Source organism: Callithrix jacchus, chromosome 3, assembly GCF_049354715.1.
Source record: "Callithrix jacchus isolate 240 chromosome 3, calJac240_pri, whole genome shotgun sequence".
NCBI lineage: Eukaryota > Metazoa > Chordata > Mammalia > Primates > Cebidae > Callithrix > Callithrix jacchus.
Genome location: NC_133504.1, coordinates 42,068,448 through 42,085,441, shown reverse-complemented (window position 1 = coordinate 42,085,441; position 16,994 = coordinate 42,068,448). Strand labels below are relative to the sequence as shown.

Below are 16,994 nucleotides of genomic sequence, written 5' to 3'. Positions count from 1 at the left end.
ATGACACTCATTTAAGAGACAGGGAAGGAATTCATGGTACAGAGAGAAAGGGTTTAATCATGGGAGCAAGGTCCTTGAGTGGGCAAGAGCATATGGCAACAGCTGCATAGAGGGAATTGTTCTGAGGCAGATTGCTCATCCTGTGTAACAACAGGAAAAAGGCATTAACTATGAAAATGTGTATTTGGTCATCATTGATGGTCCACTTGAGATATGTGGTTACAAACCCAAGAATGAGTCCAGTCAGTGGAGTTGCTTTTCTTTGCTAACATTTTATAGCTTGACTATACTCAAGCTATAATGGAATGGGCAGTGGAAGAGATTTGGGCTTAACAGTGGTTAGGGGTTCTGTCAAGTAGGTAAAAGGGCACATACATGAAATTCTGCATCTGAATTCATAGGGTTCATGAATACATTACGGTAGATGAAATTAATGCATCTAGGGCATTAAGGGCAGTGTGGAGCAGGGAAACATTTTTTAAAATGCTTTTCGGAATCTGATACATATACCTAACTTGAATACAACAGTTGAAGCTAGGGGCTTTCTCATCTCCTTGTACTATTATTAATTTCCTCTCGGCCTTTGGGGATGGAACATCATCCACCTCTGATTTTTCTTGTTGGAAGGCATATTAGAATCTCTCAGGAATGCAAGTGTAGTGTTCTTTTTTCTTTATTTAAGTTTACAAAATACATGCTTATAGAAAATTAAAACATTATAGAAATATGTAAAACCAACCATGAAAGTTCTTTCATAATTACGCTTCCTAACAGAGCCACTGTTGGTAACGTAGTGTTACTTATTGTATTTTAGAGCATCAAGTTGTTCACAAAAAATGCTTGCACAACTTTTTTTTTTAACTTAAAAGTAAAGTTTGGAAATCTTGCCCTAATAATCCAGACATCCCTTTCTTAATGAATACTTAGAAACAAATTACATCAAGGTACCATCTGTTAAACCAGTCACTTACTGGCAGGCCATTTGGGCTAGTTTTAAGTATGAAAGAACAAAGGTGCAATGAATTCGCTTGTGTACACTTGTCAGATTATTCCTATTAGGCAGTTTCCTAAAAATGAATTTAGTAGGCCAAAAGGTTCAGTTTCAATCAATCCTGGAAAACTACATTCCTAAAGGCTGTGACAATTATACTCCCACCTATAGCATGCAAGATGGGTAATGTAATTGGAAATGCTCGTTCAAAATCATGGTGTAACTTTTTAATTTGGAAAATTAAAAAAATTGTCCTTATAACTGTGTTTTCTAATTATATAAGATGAAGTCTGACAAATCTTCACTGAAGGGGAATCAGGATCCCAGGGAAGGATTGATAAAACTTGTATTTACCAAAAGAAGGAATCAGTATTAGAAACTTTAAAACTTCATTATAAAATCTTCACAAGATTATAGCTCTTGCTTTCGTTTTAAATAGCTGCACTGGTATCTCCAGTTATTTTCCCCAAGTTTCAATACCAGTACTGGTATCATCCTACTAGTTGTGGAATAAAATCCATACTTGTATGAGCTTTCCCCACTACAAAGCAGCTTTACTCCCCATTATTCAACAGTAGCAAATTCTTTGTACAAGAACACACCGCAGGCTTTGCGTCTGGTTTCATCTTATAATACTCTTTTCTGTCTTTGTCCCCTTCACTTCAAAGTCATCTCCAATGACACTTACTCTATGAAGTCTTCCACAATCCTTCCTGAGAAAAATGGTCTTATCCCTTGTGTTCCCCCAGCATTTCACCTGCACCTCCATTACAGAATATCTATAAACTACCAAAGTGAAAGTCTTAAAGGATAGACACATCTTACTTGTCTATTTCCTGAACACTATCTAGTGTAGAACTTTGTAGAACATATACTCAAAAACTGCTTTTGGAATAAACATACATAAGACTTCAAATATTTTAATCTCAAATTATTAGTCACAGATATTAGTTTTTAAAGGATTTTTAAAAAAAACTACTGTGCCCCCATGTCCTGTTATTATAATGTTTCATATTTTTAAAAAGGGGTTTTCTAATAAGACTGTCAAAATATTCTATCTAGAATAGTTATGTTCAATAAACCTGCATTTGCTTGATATCTGCATCTTCCTAGCATCACAAATTGTTTTAGAAATAAAAACACGGGGGTAGGGGACAGGGGACAGTTTATTGTAAAATATGAAGCAGCAATGATTGAAGCAAGTGAATTTCTGCTTTATACTCCCAGCCAGAGCACAAAATGACTGGATATCTTCATCAACGCCATGTTTAAAAAAAAAAAAAAAAAAAGAAAATTCCACATTCATTAAAATCTCTTTCTCTTGATAATTTCTGGTTTCCAGCTGACTGGATGAGTTTCTTCTGTCTAAAAATAGAAAAGTAAGTTAAAATAAAGTATTATTAGTTTGCTTCATGTCTAACAGGCTTTCTAACAAAAATAAGGTATCTAACATTATTCATCGGCATTACACACTTAGCAGTTTTTTTGACAATTTTAGGAAAAGTTGATAAACTTCTGGCATTATCGAAGTCTAATAACAGATGGATGGATTATGATTAGTTTGTAGTTTTTCATCTAAAATAACATTTCTATTCGAATATTCTAACACCAAAGCTTATGATTCTCAAATTAATTTGCATAGCAATCTATTTATTTGCTGTTATCCTTGGTGCAACATTTCCCAGCAACTACAACAAAGAAAGCTGGGATAAAATCAAAGCCATCCATGGATTCACTGGCATCAGTGAAACAATATAGAAATCGATAAATAGACACCATTCAAGAAGACAAATATCTTAAATATTATGAAGATTATTTCTCCTTCTGATAATTAAATGAGAATACACTGCCAAATTGGTACAGCTGTTTTACTTAACGAATGTTAAACAGAGAACTTACGGCTGTGTCATCCTCTCGGTATACCTTAATAGTTTTATCAGCTTCAGCTGTTAGCAATCTACTTTCAGACTGATCAAAAGCACAAGCAAATATTCCTGATTCACTGTCCAAAGACCCAGGTTGCACAGCTGCATGAACTCTCTGAAAATTGTAGCCAGTTCTCCAATCCCAAAGATGCATGGTGCCATTGTCAGCTTAAAGGGAAAAAAATCTAGTTACACCTGGTATCCCTTCAGCAGTACAGCCTGACATTTATTAAGCAAAATTAGCCCAAGCACCAAGGCAATACTACAATTATAAAAATACATACGACACAGGCACTCAACCTTCTCTTAATAATAGTTTGTCTCATTTCATTTGTGCTGGGTTCAGAATTTATAGATCTTATAGATCTTAAAAAGCACCGCAAAGTCTGACATCAATTCCAGAATACCAAACAAAATTTTGGGCAATTCCCAGTATAAATCCCTGAGATTCTTTAGGTGGGAACTCAAAGAGAACTAAACTATGAAATATACTACATGTATTATGAATATGCATAAACACCCATAGTAACATGCACATATACCCTAATCGGGCAAGTGCTGCTCTAATACTTAAGTGTCACAGCTTAGAAGCATTACAAATATTTATTCATCATTAAAAGAAAAAAATAAGAGACCAAACATATTGATTATAAAAATCTTATTTTACCTCCAGATACAAGTACTCCATCAGAATTTACTGTCAACGTGTTAATAATAGCATTATGACCAGAAAGATTTTGAATGAAACTTCCATCAGGGAATTTCCACTGCTTTATGTTATCTGGAGAACCAGATGCAAATGTGTAACTGAAATAATATTAAAAAGAATTAATGACAAAGTAAACCAAGTTAAATAAAGTGGGGTAACAGAACACAAGATACTATGTATGGCATACGATATGATATGTAAAAAGCATGAGATAAAAACAGTGCAATGAAATTTCATTTGAATACATTTCAAATGTCCACGATTAAAATATGACACAGAAACACTATAATAAAGCTTATTATAGTTATATTTTGCATGTGCACTCAATTATTTATGTATTCAGCAAAATACTGTCATATCAAAATGTAAAAATATTAAGACATTCGTTCAAAGATAAATCGGATTTTCAAATTTTAAACAGTATATTTTAAGTCCTAGATGAATGTTTTATTCTCCTTTCATTTCCTTAATCTCTGCAGTAAGCTAGAACAATAAATGTGCAAATGCCCTGTTTCACATGAAGGGCAAGGCAAATGCAACTCTTACAGAGGGAGGGAGAGCAAGACAGGAACGGAAAGAAAGGAAGAGAAGGAAAGGAATAGAGGGCAAGAGGAAGAGAAAGGGAGTGAGGAGGAGAAATGGGAGTGAGAAAGACAAGCAAAGGAAGGAAGAAGAGAGGAGAAAAGGGTATGGAGAGTGAAAAACAGAGAGAAGGAAGGGGGAGAGAGAAAGGATATGCATATAACCAGGAAAGTGTCAGGGTGAACTGATAGAACAAACAGTAGTAGTGATATTATGTTCCACCTCCTGGGATACTTTGACTATACTGTCCAGATTTCTTATTTCTCTTTCTACATATATTAACTTCCTCCTTAAGAATTAAACTATTCAATGAATGTCTCAGTGTTCAGATCATTTATGTCCAAAACATTAAGCCCAGTCACTAATATCTTTTATTTTGACAAGCAGCATTTAATCATGATATATTTACATTGTCTGATTTGACATTATTTACGTGTTATCAAGTAGAAGGCTTTCCTTATGTTTTATAGGGAATAAAGCAAAATAGTGCATGAAGAAAATAAAAGAAACACATGTTCCTGTGTGACACAGGCCTAGAAATGACAGCAGCTAAATGACTGCCAAAAAGCATGCTGACACGAGCATTTCAGCATTATACTAAGAACTGAAGAAAAAAGAGAAGCTAATTAGGAAAATACACTTACTGTCTTGGATGTAAAACTACAGCCCTAACTGATTTTTTGTGATTTGTTAAAGTCACTCTTGTTTTTCCAGCCACCAGATCCCATAATCGAATTGTAGTATCATGGCTTCCTGTAATGGAAATACATACATCTCTCAAAACAGACCAGAAAAAAGAATGAAAATTAAATAAAATACAAAGCATTCTTCCAAAACACATATGTTCTAAATAAAAGTCTTATCACTTGGAAATTAGTCTTGGCTAATTTCTTCATAGTTCCAAACGTTTAGGTTGACTTTAAATCTTTAAAAAATTACAATTGATTCACTGTCAATTGAACAGCTAGAACAAACGCAAATAACAAATAAAACAAATATATGATTTTATACCCTCATGAAAGGGAAAAACTCCAATGATTTTTTAAGTTAATAAAATACAACAGGCACAGGAATTATTTTCTAGTATTAAAGATCCAACTTTATTTAGAGAAAAACAAGATTCAAATCATTTCTAAAGGTTCTAAAGGTTACTAGTCTCAAGGTATTTTGTCTTCTAACTTTAATTTTCTAGAAAAATAATTTTGACACTGTAAAATAGTAAACTGCTCATAACACAGTATTCTAGTCAGACATTACAGGATACTATGTATGGCATACTCTATGATATGTAAAAAGCATGAGATAAAAACAGTGAAATGAAATTTCATTTGAATATATTTCAAATGTCCATGATTAAAATATGACACAGAAACACTGTAAACACAATACAAAGCATGAGTCATCGTGACTATTAAAAGTGTATGTATAACATGGATTCTGTTATGAATATGCTGTAAACTTGAAAAGTATCAATCATACCTGTAATAATTTGTGGTTCTGCAGCCTGACATCTCACTGTAGCAACTGCATTTGTATGTCCAGATAACGTGTGTACGCTGGCTTTAGTTCTCACATCCCAAATCTATAAAAATGCAACAGACATAATATAATGAAGAAAATGCTTTAAATCAAAGATAATGATTTATAAACTGGAGAAAGAATATAAATAGACAGCTTGCAAGAATTTTAAAAAGCTGAAAGATCAGGTACTGAAAGTCTAGGAATGGGTATGATGGGACTACTTCTGGACTACTGAATGAAAGAACTAATGGACAATAGTTGTGGTTACAGAACGGAATGTGAGAATGTCACACTTCAGGGGAAGGGCACTAACAACACTAACATGATGAGGCCATAGAAATGAAGACTAAGGTGGAAAAATAACGCAAGTTAAAAAACAGGGATTAGGGTATTGATGACTTAAGATAACTGTCTTTAATTCTCTATCAATCAGTTGAAGGCTCTCAAACCAAACGTGCACATTACAAGATGCATATATTTACAGATAAACACACAAATCTATCACGTTTACCCGTGCAGTTGAATCTCGACTACAGGTTACCAACACATCGATTGTTGGGTGCAAATCCAAACCATACACTGCACTTAGATGTCCATGATAATGCCTTATAACCTAAAGAAAAAACAGGAAGGTTAAAACTTCTAGAATTAGAAAGATAAACAGTGGTTCATAACATTTTAAATCCTTAACTCCGAGCTTACCTTATTGTATTCAAGATCCCAGCATTTTACTTGTTTGTCTTCTCCACAAGAGAATAGGTATGGGCTTCTTGTGCTTACAATCACGCCCCTCACAGTACTAATATGCCCAGTCAATGACAGTTTTAATTTGCCACTAGCCAAGTCCCATATCTGCAATCAAAGAATATTTATGTTTTTCTTTCACTGGTTATCGCAAAGCAAATTTTTAGAATCCTGATATTAAAATTAAGCTTTCGAAGAAAAAAGGAAAAAGATAACAAATATGTAAAAATTAAAAATTTTGCAAAATGACTCCCCTCCAAATAAAAGCAAGAAAAAACCTGACATGCTCAAACTGGAAAAATATTTGTAATTAGATGACAAAAGGTTAACATTCTTGTTACATAAATGGTATCGTTGATAATAACAGTATGAAAAGGTATTAAATTAACCGAGGATGGCAACAAATTAAAGAAACCCTAAAAGCAGCAAATACTGCTGCTTTTTAATACAAATATGAAAACATTCAAACTCATTAGAAATTTTATACAAAGTTTTTAAAAAAGAATAAATATCCATTTTGCTTACCGTATTAGATATATGTAAAGGAACGTACAATCAATGTGTTGAAAAGAATCCTCACATATACTGCAAGTATCAATTCACCCATTTGGAAAGTAATTCGTACTTTGGGTATCAGCTTCAAAAATATTTGAACCATTTATTCCACTTATAGAACTCTCCCATAACAAAATAATTTAAAATACAAAAAAAGTCTTATATACAAAACTTAACAGCATTACTTATAATGGTGAAAATCAGACTAAAAACTCTAATGTCCAACAGTAGGAAAACAGATTACAGACTATCTAAATGATATATTATGCAACCACTTTAAAAGATGGTAAATTTTTCACAGGAATATGCTTTTGACATGATGTTAAGTAAAAAAAGCAAGATGTAAAATTACATACTAAGTGATTTTTAAAAGAAAAACACACACACAGGAAAAAAGCTTAGAAGTGAAGGCACAGTTACAGAAATAAATACTAAAATGAAACTTACCCAAATATCTAACAATGGTAGGATTATATACAGGTGTATGTATTTTCATAATTCTCTATACTTTCCACATTTTCTACAGATGAGCAGGCTCTTAATTTTGTAACCAGTTGGAGAGAAAATTTTAACTATCAAGGAATTAATGGTAGGTAGTCGGCAAGTAAATACCACTTTTCAAACAGATATTTACTTAGAACACTTATGGGTATAAACGATAAATTTTACTCCTTATTCAGGTCTAAAACAACAGAGGAACTGCAATAGCAATTCCTGCCACAAGAAGTAATAACTGATTAAACTTAAATGACAAACACAAAGTCAGGTTTATATGTTCTGCCTTCATTATTACCTTTATAGTTCTGTCAGCAGATCCAGTAACAAACCACTGATTTCCAGGTTCCACAGCAATACATCGAACCCAGCCAAGATGCCCACTGATAACCTGTATAAAACAAAGTAGAATGGGCAGACTAACATAGAAGTTAAAATGTATTTAAGCTTAACCGCAGCCCGAGTTTGAATTGCCCTCCCATCTTCACATCCTAAATTTAAAAGATAATTTGACTATTAGATTTTATAGTAATTTAAATTATCTTCAATGAGTGAATAGATACACAAACTGTGGTTCATCTACATAATGTATACTACTCAGTAATAAAAAGGAATACATTATTAATACTTGCAACAACTTTAATAACTCACAAAGGTATTAAGCTGTGTGAAGGAAGCCAATCTCAAAAAGTACAAATTGTATGATTTCAATAGTCAAAAAGACATAGCTAAACCAAGTTAAGAGTCCATCGAGAGGTGACTAGATAAAGAAAATGTGGTACATAAACAAAACGGAATACTATTCAGCCATAAAAAGAATAAAATTCTGTCATCTGCAACAACATGGATGGAACTGGAGGACATTATGTTAAGTGAAATAAGCCAGGCACAGAAAAACAAATATTGCATGGTCTTCCCGATACATGAGAGCCGAAAGATAAATGATCTTGAGTGTTGAATGATGGCTACCAGAGGTTAGGAAGAACAGTGAGTGGGGAGGCAGAGGATAAAGAGGGGTGGTCAATGGGTACAAAAATATAGTTAGATAAAGGGAGTAAGATTTAGTGTTTGGAGCACTAGTTTGGTTAGTTAGCTTGGTAGCACAATAGGGTGACTAGAGTTAAGAATAATTTATTGTGTATTTCAAAAGAACTAGGAGAGCAAAATTGGAATGTTCCTAATACAAAGAAATAATATCCCAATTACGTGGAGAGAAATATCCCAATTACAGTGATTTGAGCATTACACATTGTATGCTTTTTTTTTCTTTTTTATTTTGAGATAAGGTGTCACTCTGTTGCCCAGGCTAGAGTACAGTGGCACAATCTTGGCTCATTGAGAACTCCGCCTCCTGAGCTCAAGTGATCCTCCCACTTCAGCCTCCGGAGGAGCTGGTACTACACAGGTATGCACCACCACACATAGCCAATTTTCATATTATTTGTAGAGACGGGGTTTTGCTGTGTGGCCCAGGCTGGTATTGAAATCCTGGGGTCAAGAGACCCACTCACCTAGGGCTCCCAAAGTGCCGGGATTACAGGCATAAGCCACCATGCCCAGCCTACACACTGTATGCTTCAAAATTGGATATGTAGCCCATAAATATGTATATCTATTAGCCATTAAAACTAAAAATAAATTAGTATTTAAATTATTGAAAAAAAATAAGACAACTACAGTGACAGAAAACAGATCATTGATTGTCAGAGATGAAGGAAGGCATAACTGCAAAAGAAAAGCACAGGGGTGTTTTTTGAGGTGATGTAACATTTATATCCTAATTGTGGTAATGGTTACCCAAATCAATACATCTATTACAATTCATTAATCTGTATGTCAAAGAAAAAGGTTCTTACTGTACCATCATTTGAAAAATAAAAATTTAAAATATATATTCTGTGTAGCTGTACACTTCCTATGTATATTTTCTTTTTAAATTTTCTGTTTTTAATTTTTGTGAATCCACAGAAATATGGGGTACATGAGATATTTTTATACAGTCAAGCAATGCAAAATAATCAAACAGTATGGAACACTTCACAAATTTGTGTTATCCCTGTGCACGGGCCATGCTCATCCTCTCTGCACCATTCCAATTTTAGTATGTGTTGCTGAAGTGAGCATGCATGCCCATTTTCTTTTAGATGATATACTCTGAATCACTGTAATTTATTGTAATTGCAAGAATAACTGGTAAGCCCAGTGAAATTTCTTCACATGGTATTTCCCCCTTCACCTTCAAACTAAATACTTTGAACACTTTTTCTGAATTTATTTAGTCTGCCATCCATATTTAGTAGCTTTATCTGGACATTTTGTATTGTATTTTATATAAAATACAAGTGCAAATTTTACTTAGGGAAGTGACCTTCCCAAGAGCTCTTTTAAGATACTGCCTGGATTCACTTTTTCCTCCTTATTCTGTTCTTCGGTGTTTGTCGACTAGAAAGCAATCATGGTTTACATAATAAAATAAATGCAGAGTCACTCACCCTGTAGAGTTTCCACGGCGGATGCCACTGGGGTTTTGGCATTGTAGGAGCTTTTTTAGCTATCAGTGCAGAATTCTTGGTATTGCCAGTCTCCATGACAATCTAGACATAAAAGAGACTACATTATTATTATTAAAGACATCATACCTAAGGCTTCATGTTATCAATTCCGAAATGGAAACTGAAAGAGAAAACTTACAAAAGCTTTTCCATAAATGAAGAAATAAAATTTTCTGCATGCTAATTTAAAAAAGCAATTATAAAGCCACAGAGAGGCAGAACTTAGACTTAAGAGTACACATCACCGTATGGGTTCAAAACCCAGCTCCGCCCATTACTAGCTGACTGACACTGGGTAGTAATTATGTAACCTCTATGTGTCTCACTTGTAAAATGGGAATAGTGCCTATTTCATAGGGTTACTACAAAAAAGTAGTAAATGCTCCATGTAAGCTTCTATTATTAAAGTTATTTTAAGTGTATTAATGCCACTGCCTTTCACTGTCATATTTTAACATTATTAATATTTATCTTCTAATACTTAAATAATATTTTAAAAGGTATGCTACCTGATATACCTTCTATTTTAGCAACCATCTAGTCACCTAAAAAATATTTAAGCCCATAAAGTTCCTGCCCTCAAGAAACTTAAATTATACCCTCATAATATAAGGACAGAGAACCTGGACAGAAAATGTGTTCTGAATGAAGTTAAAGGAAGAAATGAGATGTGGAGGCTACACCTTCACTCCTTTCATAAGGTCAAATCAATTGCATAATGAGCTGAGCAGTAAAGCCAGCACTTATTTCAAATGGCAGCATAAGAAAATACACTGCAGATAAATAAGTCAGTAAAAACACTGTAGAAAATAATTATATTACTACTTCTACCATACTGAGCAGTTGCCACTTACTTACAAACCAATAAACTTATTTCTAAATGTTCATTTATAAGACCAGTTGTATAACGCATGAATAGCACAACACTAACAGCACAGTACAACTGTACAGTTCTACAGTGTGTAACTGAATAGCCAACTTAGTTTTAACAAAAAACTAAAACTTCATCTAATACATACTAGCACAAGTTTCAAAAAACACTCCTTGCATTTTTAATAGTGGGCAATAAATACCAACATCATATTATCTTTATCAAAATATATATATTATGCACAATATAACAGAATTAAATTCTTAAAAATACATTAATTTACTACCAACTTGAGTTTTAGGGCTATGAAATATGAATGACTAGCTCATGCTGCTATTTATCTTAATTATTCCAAAGAAGTGTTCATTTCTTTAGTATTTAAGACTTTTGGTTAAAGGGAAATAAGGCAACATAATCTGAAAGTTAAAAACCTGCTATTTGAGGCAGAAAAACTTACTGAATTCATCGTTGTAGGCTGTGGACGGTCAGCAGCCCCAGGATGTCGGTATTCACTTCCACTAGGTGCAGTACGATTTGCATCAGCCCTGAGGCAAAAGAAATTATATAAAGTAATTAATACCTCCAGTCATATATTCTGCAAAACCAACCCTTTAAACTTTTCTTAGTCCTGATAAAGAAAAATGTCATATAATAGTTATAAAGAAATTTTTTAAAAAACCATCAACAGTGAAATATGCTTTTAAGATCTTTGTAATTATAGTACTTCATACTTGGCCTGAGAAGGTAATGCCACCGCTAAGGACTGTGCAGCTGATTCACTTGGCATTCTCTGGATCTTAGTATCTGCTGTCAAAGCGACCCCTATTAAAATGAAAAATCAATTTCTTTTAGTAGCTTTGTTTTCATTTATATACATTTAAAATAAAAGGATGAAGGAAAACATACACCAAATGTTTATCTCCAGGCAGTGGAGATAAAATTTTGATTAAATTTTGCTCATCTTTGTTTTTAATTTCTACAATAAATACTGCCTAATAACACGTAACTCAAATTTGATTTCATCACAACCAACCTGGTATTAAAGCAGCCCAGAATAGTAAAGTTAATTTCCATTATATTCGGGTATTGGTTTCAAAAGTCAGTATTAAGCAGTTCTTCAAATACTAACATAATGTTTCCAAAGGTGGGATGGAACTTACTACACCCAATTTCCCTGTACTTTCTGTATATACTAAGCCTTTTGTCCTCTACCCTGTTATACTAGCCCCTCCATTTGAAAGCCAATGCCTTAATATAGACATAGGACATGTTTCTAACATACTGCTTCTAACATTTCCATTATTTTTATAAGCTTAGTGATATTTACATGTCTGCCTAAGCCACCAGATAATAAATTGGTCTAGGCCTGCAACAGTTTTACTGTCTTTGAATTCCTAGCACAGTGCCTGAAAAATTACATACTTAAAAATCTTTGCTGATGAAGGCCCATGAATATTTATTATCACCTACAAAGCTATGTATGGATGCTTGGCTATTGAGCTTATCTTGCATTTTATAGGCAATGAGAATCTCATTATTGGCTCATTAGTGAAAATATGTGTGACATTTTAAAGACATTTTCAATATGCAACAGCTCACTAACCAGGTCCTGGTGGGTATGGATGTGTACCTGCCACAAAGTATTCAACTTCTTGTCCTGGAAAAAGGGGGAAAAAAAATCAACAGTACTGAATGTATCTTATATAAAAGTTACCATCTCTTTAAATGTAGCAAATAATATTAAATTATCAACCGAGCTACCAAATTTTCTCAACTAAAGTCAAGCCTCAGAAATAAGGGAAGTTGATCACTTTTGCTCTGACCCCTGTAAACCATGTCCTTGCCCATTCGCTGTACAGCAATGGTGTGCAAAGAAGCCCTCCTATCAAATGACAATCCACTCTGGTATTTCTTCCAAGTGAATGGTTTCCTGTGGAATCTTGAATTCTCTTTATTACGATTTTAGTATTTAATTTCATCTTTCTGAATTACAGACAAGATACATGGCATCCCCACAGGTTAAGAATATTCTCCAAATTCTTCCCTTAGTCTCCACTGCGACTTTCTCCACATTCTAAGAATCTCTGCCATCATTATTCTGCTTTAAAAAAAAAGTCAGCAACCAATGTCTCAGTATTCCCATGAGGATCAAAACTTCCATTATAATACCAATACAGCCATTAAATACTGTATGATCACAATAAGTTCTGCCAGGAGGGGCATAAATAACCCATTTTATTTTTCTATTTTTAAAATTCACATGTAAGTCCTGACATTTCTGATAATACCATACTCACCTTGATTGGCAGGGTACTGTTTATGACCATATGAATCTGTTGCATTCTGAGGACCCTTCTCTTTAAGGTTTTCTTTTGAAGTAGGCATATGCAACACAGGACCATACTCATTACGAAGCTTGATTGCCATTTTTCGTTTGTGACTATTTAGAAATTATAAACATAAGAACATATCCGTAAATACTTTAAAACAAATACTTGGATAGCTTAAGTTTGCCAAATCATGTAGAAAAAGTTTCTAGTAAGATTTTAAGTCATATTTAAAAGATTAAAAAATTTCCAAGTTCATTTTCCCACCATTATCTGTTTTCTTTTGCTCACATTCCACCACACAGCATTCATTAAACCTAATATTTTAGTTCGTTACCAAATAAATACAAAACCTTTTATGATAAATTATCAAGGGTCTGATTGAAAGATATATAGAAACTAACATATCCTTTAAGAAACCTCAAAATCAATATACTTTCCTTCAATATATAAATATAGTAAGAACTTTATAGCAGCCTTTCTATGTTTCTAAACAGGTTAGTCAAAACTAATCAAAATCCTTAACTGGTTCAGTATTTTAGAAAGAAAGGCACTTATATTACTTTTTAAAATTGTCTACTTTATAAATTAAATATAAATGCTTGTTTGAGGAATTCAGTAGATTTTAAAAGGGTAAAGAACAAAGAAGGAACACTGCACATAATGCAATCCCAGACTAGAGCTGGATATGTAGAACCAAAAATGTGCCACCATTCAAAAATCTTTATCATACTAACGAGAAAAGATAGGAGTAGAGGTACTGGCCAGGTACAATTTCAGCTCAGCAAGGCTCTGAGAGCAGCAGGAAGCTGAAAGCACATACAAAGTGATTTATTATAAAATAAAACACCTAAAAGGGGCTCGCTTAATTACTGGGCATTTATAAAATGCAATTAATTAATGGAACTTTTACTGTAAAAGGCAAAAAAAAAAGTTAAATCAGCTTAAATTATGCCAAAATACCACTCATTATTGAATAATTAGGCCATGAGTATTACTAACTTATCTTTAAAGGTCTCCCTCTCCCTGTTCTCTTTGCCCAATATTAAAATGTTAAATATTTCAGCAACTGGAAAAAAAAAAAAAACAAAAACAAAATCTATACCTACCTCTCTTCATCTAAAGGCACAGGTTTTCCATTATCAGCTACAAACATGTCATGGGTCCTCTTCAACGACCTGAACACAAGTGTGTGTACAGAATGTTTCTGTACCTCCTAAAAAGAAAGAATGCAATTACACACCTACCTATAAATTAAACAAATCATAACATAACGTCAGATTGGTTATACACTTTACATGTTTAAAAATGTAAAAAGCTTTATACACTCATCATAGCTACTAGTTGCAAGCTACAGGAGTCAAGTTCAGAAAAGAGGAAGCTCCTCTTTGGCTAGAAACTCAGGTATAGCAACTGAGTGATGCCTGAGTTTAGTCATTTATTTAACAAATATTTATTGAGCTCTGGCAGGTGTTGTGCTAGAATCTCACAACAAAATGATAAAAAGGTGGTCATGGTCCCTGTGCTCAGGAGGAAACAGTAAAAAGTAAAATAATTCCACATTTTGATAAGTGCTATGAAGGCAACAAGCAAGGTGCTGAGTCAGAGTACGAAGGACTAAGTATAATTGTAAAAGATTTCACTAAGATGATATTTAAGCAGAAAGGGAGTTAGCTTTGCACAAACAGAAGTTAAAACGAACCAGGCTGACAGAAATATTATGTAAAAAGGTGTTCAGTTAACTGAAATAAAACAAGGAGCACAGTACAGCTGTATATGGTGGGTGAGAAGGTGCTTTGTGGTTGCAAGGGTACACAAGGTCCAGATTAGGTAAGGCCTTTTAGACCATTACAACAACCTAATATTTTGTGTTCCAGCAACATAGGGTCAGTAAAGGGTTTTAAGCAAGAAAGGTATGAACAACTTACGTTTTAAACAGAACTTATAGAACAAAATGGAAACAAGGAAACCAGTCCAGGTGAAGGATGCGGTTGGTCTGAATTAAGGTGGACTGCAGTGGTTACAGAGAAGAGTTGATGGAATCAATAAATATATGGGGTAAGATGGACAAGACCAGCTAACAGAGCGGCTGTTCAAGGCAGGGAAAGATGTAAAGAATGGCAAGATTTTCTGGGGGTAGAGATGAAATAAGAGAAGAACCTGAACGCAAGATAAAGAAGGCCGCCAGTCTTTTAGGGCACAGAATCACTGACACTGCCCCGAGGGCGGCGAGTACCAGTGGTCGAACACCAACAGAGGCCCCGCCTCCAAGGACAGTGTCCAGCCCCCAAGAGTCAAACGGGGACTGAACGATTTATCTCAGGCTTCGCGCCCGGATTGAACTTCTGACTCGGGTTCTCATCCGGTTTCTCCCCCTTCCCCGAAAACCTGAAAAAGAGACCACCCGGCCTTGGCCAAATAGCTCCCCTCGTAGCCTCTTTTCTCTCCGGACTCCAAGCACTCTCAATCCCCCACGCCCACTGCCAAAGAAAAACAGTCCAGAGGCAAACGGTTCTTGAGAGCACCAGTGTCACTTTACCTCGACCATGATGCTGCCGTATATCCCACCTCTGGCAGCGACGAAACCCTAATCACTAACGCAGTACCCGCCGCCACAACTGTGCGGCACCTTCCGGAATTGGGCACCCAGGCGGCGGATGTGACGCAACTCTGCGCACGCGCGCTGGTTTCCCCCGGCCATCTGGGATCGGGAGGCGGATCTTCCTCCTCGGGACCGCCTCTAGGGCGGAGTCTCGAAGCTGAGGAGCGGAGACTCCTTGAAGCGCCTGACCGGAGGGTTTCACTCGCACCTCTGAGGAAATCTTACAATTTGTTTTCTTCCTTATCCTCAGCCTTAAATGTTTTGATTGGGGTCCTGGTTGTTCGTGCTGTTTTGCTTGGGGTCCTGATTGTTCGTGCTGTATTACCCGGTAGCTTAATGCTTTTTATTCAGGGAACCTCAGCGTCTGGAGAGCAAACTCCCGTGGGCTCTAAGTCACTTGCACTGCCTTGATCTCTTTGGAGGTCGCCGACGTGGTTTGTCTGCTGGTTCCAGTCCTGGCGAGAAGCACTTGAACACTGTTGTAGGCTTAACGCCTGAAAACAATTTCGCTTAAACAGTCCAGTAAACACTTGTTGAGTGAATGTTGCGGAATAGTTGTTTTAATTTGGAGATTTTTCATATGTAGATATACAAAATAATTTTAACAGTGTAAAACCCCACATTTATTTTCTGCTAATAGGTTGGTTTTTTTTTTTTAGTTTCTCAAAACTGTGTAGCTCTTGGCCATTTCCTAGTTGTCTGCTGATTATTGGGCTTCAACAATGCCAGGATACAGCGTTTCAAAGCTGGTTGAAGAAAGGCACAATTGGAGACTTTAGCCATTTTTATTTTTACATATCCTTGTGCCAAGTATTGATATTTTTGCTTTCTACCCTGGTAAAATCTGCGGTTTGTGGTCAATCCTACCCAATTATTTTTCTATGTAAAATGAAAAATTGATGGACTTGGGCATTTGCAAGCTTAAATAGACAAACACCTTACTGGCCCTGTTTCAGTTTCACTGATCCTGTCCCCAGAGCATACTACATACACTTCGAAAGGAAAAAAAAAAAAAGACCTAGCAAAAGAATAGCAATGTAAATCGATGACCTCACTTGGAAATTTAAAACATTAAGGTCATGGTGGATTTTTGTTTTGTTTTGTTTTGTTTTCGAGATAG

At 35.0% G+C, this 16,994-nt stretch overlaps 1 protein-coding gene and 1 pseudogene across 1 annotated transcript; both read right to left on the bottom strand.

Annotated features, from left to right (window-relative positions):
- Nucleotides 1–657: 657 nt before the first annotated feature.
- PLRG1 (pleiotropic regulator 1) lies at nt 658–15,906 on the bottom strand. Its single transcript, XM_002745372.7, has 15 exons — nt 15,812–15,906; nt 14,382–14,488; nt 13,243–13,385; nt 12,549–12,602; nt 11,677–11,767; nt 11,403–11,490; nt 10,015–10,116; nt 7,821–7,913; nt 6,431–6,580; nt 6,240–6,341; nt 5,687–5,789; nt 4,852–4,960; nt 3,584–3,723; nt 2,891–3,084; nt 658–2,356 (listed from the first exon to the last, which is right to left on the bottom strand). The coding sequence occupies exons 1-15, from the start codon at nt 15,818–15,820 to the stop codon at nt 2,297–2,299; spliced, it is 1,545 nt and encodes a 514-aa protein (XP_002745418.1). The 5' UTR covers nt 15,821–15,906; the 3' UTR covers nt 658–2,296.
- LOC118152548 (U6 spliceosomal RNA) lies at nt 9,544–9,644 on the bottom strand (annotated as a pseudogene).
- Nucleotides 15,907–16,994: the final 1,088 nt, after the last annotated feature.

Excerpts from the sequence above, each read along its gene's own strand:
- PLRG1 (XM_002745372.7), bottom strand. Across the intron at positions 12,603-13,242 it reads ACAGTACCCTGCCAATCAAG|GACAAGAAGTTGAATACTTT; the intron begins GTGAGTATGGTA and ends CCCTTTTTCCAG. Across the intron at positions 6,342-6,430 it reads GGGATCTTGAATACAATAAG|GTTATAAGGCATTATCATGG; the intron begins GTAAGCTCGGAG and ends TTTTTTCTTTAG.